The sequence below is a fragment of the Cyrtonyx montezumae genome, unplaced genomic scaffold (genome assembly GCF_038088225.1).
Source record: "Cyrtonyx montezumae isolate F1298 unplaced genomic scaffold, pur_monq_1.0 scaffold_8, whole genome shotgun sequence".
Lineage (NCBI taxonomy): Eukaryota > Metazoa > Chordata > Aves > Galliformes > Odontophoridae > Cyrtonyx > Cyrtonyx montezumae.
This window is the reverse complement of record NW_027072089.1, coordinates 51,138,726-51,145,994: the sequence shown is the minus strand read 5'-3', so window position 1 is coordinate 51,145,994 and position 7,269 is coordinate 51,138,726. Positions and strand designations below refer to the sequence as shown.

Sequence of the window (7,269 nt, the reverse complement as noted above, 5' to 3'; positions counted from 1 at the left end):
ATAAATTGCAATTTTATTTTTTATAAATCTACTCAGAAATTTACAGATAAATTGACTTGAAAGGAAACAGGGACAAACAAAAAAGGTTCAGTTCTTGTTTGTTTTCACAGTCTCTTCTGCCTTTCACTTCAGAAGCTATATACAACATTGTAATGAAAATTTGCTAGAAAGACTTCATTTGCAAATACTATATATTGTAATTACTGGAATATGTCATTTAAAAAAAATCATTCTTTTATTAAAACATATACCACAGACTTTGTGTTCTAGGTATAGTAATACTGTGAAGGCATCTGCAGAGTGTAATTGACTCTTTGAGGTCATTGTGCATAGCATACTCTTGAAAGTAAGTTCCCTCTGCAGGTATCTGAGGGTTGCTATCTATTTGAATGTGGCTGAGCATTTCATTTTATTAAAAATGATATCAAATACTCATATACTGTGTGGTCAGTGCAGTCTCTAGGACAAGTCTAATGAAGTTATGTTTCATCGAGACAAAAAAAGAGAATGTAAAAGATTAAAAATGGAGAAGTATTTACAACTTTCTTCTGTCTGTAAGGTTGAGATATTCTGTTTTAGTACTCCTCAGTGCATTTTCAGAGAGAGATTCCAAGGCTATGAGTATAAGCAGTCTGGACCACTCCCATACATATCTGCAAGCCTTTTAAAACGAGGGCCCCAGTCACTGAGGTAATCGTAGTTCTGGTCAGAGTTTGAGCTTATCGAATCTAATGAGCTGAGGGACTCTGCCACTGAGCCATTCCCTTCAAATGCATATGTCTGCAGGGAGTCATAGGGTGGTGCACAAGGGTCCACGTCAGCTTCTTTTAGTCTCTCCCAGATAAATTCCCTAAAAATAACATTATCTGGGATGCTTTTAAAAGTCGGTCTGCTCAAGAACTGTATCTCAGGTGTCACATCCCTCCTGGTCTTGGTGTCTCGGATGATGTTGAGGTTTCTTAAGGCAGCCATGTCAAAAGCCTCAGTGTCTTCTTCTCCACCACCTTCGTCATCATATCTGACAATATTTTCTCTGATATCTCGCTCTTCATCAAAAATGAGGGGCTCTTTTTTCCGACGCCTCATGGTGACAATCAGCAAGACAAGAACTAGAATGGGAAAGGATTGAAGTTTTAGAAATGTTAAAGTTTGCTCATATTTTTCGTATGTGTGGAAGCACTCATTAAGTTATATGGTAAAGACATAAGGAAATTGCAGGCAATTTATGCAGCTAGATTTCGAATCTAACAGATTCCAAAGTAGCTTTTAAACCATGAGCTTTTTAGCTGTTAAAGAATTTATTTCCAAAGCCATTCAGAATTAACGCCTTCATTTCTAATTCTATATCCTGTGTTATCTGCTAAACATAAATTTTAGGACTGATTCAGTCTCACTACAAAATCTCACAGTCATGAAATTAAAAAAAGGACCTTTTCTTGTACTCTTAATTGCCCGAACAGTAAAAGTACATTCATAAACTAAAGTGAATAGAATTTAACAACCACTAGTTTTGGAAGTGACTGAATTAAAGTATATGGCAAATCTCTTCTGGGAAAAATAAATACATAAAAATCAGGGAAGACTGAATTGTTAAGCTATATGCAACTTAAGACTCTCTTACAGACATACATTAAAAGAATCCCTAAGACCATGCTTTCCTTCTAAGTCCAAAGCACTGTACTTCAGGTATATGAATTATTTCTAATGAGAACTGTTAGCACTGGATTTTACTGGATCTGCTAGCATAAGAAAAGTTAATTATTTTTAAATTCTAGTCTTTAGTGTTTCTTTCACCTCAAAATTTAATGTTAAACTATGGTGACAACCAAAAGTACTATGAGAAACAAAGTCAAGACTTCCCTTTTTCCAACATAGATTTGATAAAGAAGAATGATTAATGGCATACAAAATATAGAAGCCAGTAATATTCTACCCATATGTGGGACGTGATGAAATGTGAATCATCCTCCTACAAAAACAGTTAATATTATCTTTTAGCAGCAGGATAACATTTGCTGTGTTAATGATACTTCTAGAAAAGAGATGGCACTGCTATGACTGTAAAAATAATAGTATATTGAAAAAAAAAGCATAATTCCACATTCAATTGATCTGTTCTGATTTAGTGTTTATTTTTAATTTTAAGAATGTATAACTATGAGTATTCACACATCTAAGGCTTGACATCTATTCTTAGTGTACTTTGATATGACTACTAAATGCTTCATAAACTTCCAAAAAATGTAAAGTTTACTGAGATAAAATTAAGTATGAACTTCTCTTACACGTCTCAAAAGCATCCTCTATAAATTGTCCATATGTCGTTCCAAAAGTAATACCTCTTTTTTATTTCCATGGAAACAATAACTGGTGAACCACCCCATTCATCACCTCACTGTGCTCTCATTCACTTTTTAGACTCCATAGATGTTCAGCGAGCATTTTTGAAAGCCCATAGTTGCTGATTTTTCCACACGAAGGAATTCAGTGACACACCTCTTTATACACACTTCCATGTCAGACACTATTTTGTCAGACTACCTCTCAGCTGCCATCTGTCACAAAGCTATGAAATGGAATACCAGCAACATCCACTTCTGATGGCATGTGCCAACATAAAATAGGAGGCATTATTTTCAGAGCAGCCTTTATATAAAACACACTTGAAAGCCTTTATTTTCATGCAGAAATTTTTAAAAGCGGTATTATTCCAGTTAGCAAGAGACATAATTTAACATGAGGATCACTTGATTAGGGTTAAACAAGTTATTCAGAAATGTTACATGTAGAAATTAATACTATATTTCCACAGACATTGTAATAATGATTCAAATGGGCTAAGGAGTAAGCTGTTTAAAGGCAGACCTGCAAATCTTTTTGTTTTCCTTTGGAGTCATGTATGTCTAAAAAGAATTCTGGAAAAAGTTTCTCTCTTAAAAAAAAAAAATATATATATATATATATATATATATATTATTTATATATATATTTAAGACACAAGTCTAATGATCCATCTACTAACAGATGCCTTATGACTCTATACTACTGCTGAATCCTGTCTTGTCTATTGAATTCAAGTGTCACTGGTTTAGAGCACGAATTTCAACATTTACATAAGCAGTTTGAAAACAAAGAACTTTTGACATCTACAGTGCTTTTCATGAAATTTCAAAACATTTTGGTATTTTTAAAATATAAATTGAGTAGTAGATGATGTAACAGATAACATTTTCCTCTTAACAGACAAAAGTAATCAGACAGCAGTTCCAGCTTTTTCCAATGATGAAAGATATTTTTAAGTGAAAGACAAATTAGTTTGCTGACAGTACAAATATACATTTAAGTCAAAATTGCTATCAACATATTTTTTTTAATATTTTTAATATTTACTGCCTCAATTTTTATTCCGATGAGGGTAAGCAGATAATCTTTAATCAAGTGTAAATGTGTTTTTCTACGACTGCCATTCTTAACAGACTTCATTTTGAAAGTGAAATAACTGTTAATAAGGGAAAAAATATGAAGCTCTGTAGGCAGGTGTGCCTGAAGGTGCAATAAAAATCAAGATGCAATGAATGTTTTATATAGTATTCCTTGTACATCGCACACTTCCTTGAAGCCAAGAGAAACATGGAGTCTTTCTAAAGGTTAAACCTTTTAGTATTCAGATGGCTTTATGAGATTATTAATTTCTAGCCCTTTCAACAACTATGAACAATAATGTTTAACCTCTCAATGAACAAAGCTTTTAGTGGCATTTCAGCAAATGCAGAGATGAGTAGATGCACAAAACAAATTTCACTGATATCTAAATCAAGTGAAAATTATTTTTAAACTGATTCATTTCTCACTATGTCATGGATTTGCAAAAGAAGAAATAAGTCAGTAATTTGTGACTGGCTGAACATCTAGAAAAAAACTATTACAGGCTGTTTAGAGATAAAATAAAATGTAATAAAATGTTAATAAAATAAAATGTAATAAAATGTCATCTAGAAATTTTCTAGAGACATATATATTACCTTTGGCTCTATACTGTTACACTGAACTGATGCTAGATGAAATGCCAAGACTGATTTTGTATGTAATTTAACAAATAAATTAATAACTGATATTAGAAGTAAATAAGAATTAATACCAAATAATTAGAACTAGTTGAAATACATTTATAGTAACTTTTTTGTTTTGATTTACCTGAATTGGTAAAAATGTTCATTTTGTTTAATAGGTAAGACATTAAAAAAATTTGTCATTTGCATTTGTGATAAAGTATAATTTTATTTTTGGGTTGATACAACTATAATCATGGCATCGATAGTGTCAGTTCAGCTAGATCAGTTTTTAAAATAATATTGAATGCAGGAAGAGTTTTTGGCTTTGACATGTTGCAATGTGTTTAATAGAATTATTTTGAAATTTCAGATTTAGTGTGATCTAATGAAAAGTCGGGTTCATTTTACCCATGCTTACTTCTCTGTTTCTTTCCTTTTGTGATTATTGAAACGGCAGCATATCTATAAAGAAGCTGTAATGGCTCTAAGACAATCTGAGGAAGCCTACATGCAGTGCTGTACAGAAAGAGATAGACCTAAATCACAAGTATTATCAGGCCCTGTACACACTACACACCTTAGGTTGGCATTTACTATAACAATAAGTCACCACAGCTGCAAGAGAACATGCACATTGGTTTATGGCTTAGCTGTGTCATGAGCTGTAAAGCTGAAGACTGAAGACTTTTAGCCATCTGTGCACCACACTAGTAACTGATTTTGTTACATATTGCAGTTACTAGTACAGTCAGATAAGATCTAGGAATGCAGAGGCCATGACTTAGAAAATTTGTATTTAATTCTGAATTAGTAAGATTAATGTTCAACTGTTGCTTAATCAGTTTGGATTGATGTTTGCAAAGCAACTGTGACCTCTGATTGCCCAGACTTGGTGACTGCATATGCAGCCATCTTTTACATGACACAATTCAAATTACCTACAGATTGAAACACTTATTGATTTATCACTTCTGCAACTGTGAAATAAAGAACCAAACATACTGAACTCTTCCATCCTGTTATTAATTTATAAAATCTAATGCCAGATAAATGGGCCATTTTCTTTACTACTTCTAAGGAAAGATAGGAAATTAAAGGAATAGATTATATTCAGAAATATGGAAGATTAAAATCATGGAAGATAATTATGTCAATCTAGCTTTTTATTGCTTAAATACAAAGAAAACATTAACCTCTTGAATATAATTGGATTATCTACAACTGAACATTATTTGTGTATGTGCGTATTATATTATGCATACATTTTATACAAGGCATTTATAACATATGCAATTATTGTGTCTCAAAGATGGTGATTAAAAAATAAATTACCCTGAATTAAATGACTACGTAATTTTAAGGGGAAGTAAAAAAAAAATCTTTCTTATTTCTCTAAGAATTATGTATTTAAAAAAAATGTAAACTAGCTTTCCATATGCTTTTTATAGAATAAATTGCAAGCACTTCTTTATTAAGTTTCTTCTTTAAAACACAACCATACTGAAAAGTGAATAATTAAAAGGGTTTTTGAGTAATTAACAAAGTACTGGAATTTTCTTGTGAAATAAAATTTAGAATTTAATCTCTATCAGTCAGACTAAGGAGTGAAAATATTTCTGTAAAATGTCTATAACTTTTTAAATGATTTTACTTTGAATAAAATAGGCTTTACTATGCTGTATGTGATCGTAGTGAATTCATATCATGCAGTAATTATTTTCCTTCTTAGCGTCAGTGAAAACGCTGTGCTTATCTAAAACTGATCAGTTATTTAAGTAAAAATAATTACACTGAGAAATCTCATTGAGACAATCAGTGTCTTCACCAAGACAAATGTTATTTCTTAGACAAAGGGCTCTAAGGGGCAACAACAAATTCCAAAGCACATAATACTAACTTTAAGTAGATAACAACTTGTTAAGAATTCAAGATATTAGCATCAGAATGCATGTATTCATGACATTTTGACAGTTGTGCAAATCTCACCCATTATAATCAACAGCTGAAGCCTATTCTTAATGCAGTACTAGATGATCTTCAGGATTTATTTATTTATTTATTTTCCCAGGAGAGTATGTGAACAGAAAATGGGACTACAAAGGAAATTCCTAGCTGTACAACCATGCAACTGATCCAGAAACTGCCCTCTGGTAATAAACAAGAGAAGAAGAAAGACTCTGGAATCAGACAAGAAAGACTTGTTTGGGATTTCACTGGGGATACAGGATCCTTAGCCATCTCTTATCTGAGAAGACTGATACCTGGCTGAGAACAAAACATCTTCAAGATCTAACATAAAATTGCAGGACTCAAACCATGGACAACATACAAACACAGCCTAAAATGTGCCTCCAACTGTGAATTGTATCCAAGAAGAATAGTTTAGAAAGAAAACAATGGGAGCACACTGAAAAGTCTACTTGAATAAATAGTGTCAACATATTCACACAGATAAATTTCAAAGTCCAATTCCTTGACAACTAAAATCAATGGTAATATTGTCATCTGTGAGATTCCTCTTTAGTGCTCAGCTCATTCAAAATCCGTGCCCACACAGTTTATCCTCAGTTCTATACCAAATGTTGGTTTGACATAATCTATAGGTGACTGGAATAAAAGCTTAGGTTACTTAATTTACTGGTTGTGTTTAAAGCCTGGTATACTGAGTAGAATAAGGAAGTTATTATTACCTGGTAATTTGCTGTATCTCCACTGAATGTTCTACTTTATCACATAAGACTCCTATTTCTAAAATGCTCCTGCCCAGGAAAGCCTGACTTTTAGCTGTGATTGTTCCTTATGCACTTCTCAGAAATTCTTTTATATATATATTAACAGAAATGGTGGCATTTCAATTTAGGATTAAATGAATTCCAGTGGTTACAGAATTCTTAAGTACATCTGACTCATGCTTTCAGTGGACAATTTTCCACTGATGTCAATGTCATTTGACAGAAGAACCTATGGTTGTGTACCTTTTTGAACTGTACCATTTACCTGTATGTGCAAATAAAGTTTATTTGGGAGTATAGATAACCTAGAAACACTGTAAGAAAAAATGTTCATTAAAATTGTTGACAAAAATTCACTTCCATCTCTTCTTAAGTTTAGACTGAAACACGTTGATTAAGATTGAACAATCTTATGTTCTTGGCTTTCTTTGTCACATAATAGCAGGAGGAACATTTATTTGTAGATGAAAGAACGTTTCCTTCTT

The 7,269-nt window shown here is 32.4% G+C and overlaps 1 protein-coding gene across 1 annotated transcript in view; it reads right to left on the bottom strand.

The window, feature by feature from the left end:
* Nucleotides 1-615: 615 nt before the first annotated feature.
* Nucleotides 616-7,269, bottom strand: part of CDH7 (cadherin 7) — a 71,966-nt gene continuing 65,312 nt past the window's right edge. Inside the window, exon 11 of the mRNA XM_065751864.1 lies at nt 616-1,109. Within this exon, the coding sequence (XP_065607936.1) occupies nt 616-1,109 (494 nt within the window). The remainder of the gene's footprint in view (nt 1,110-7,269) is intronic.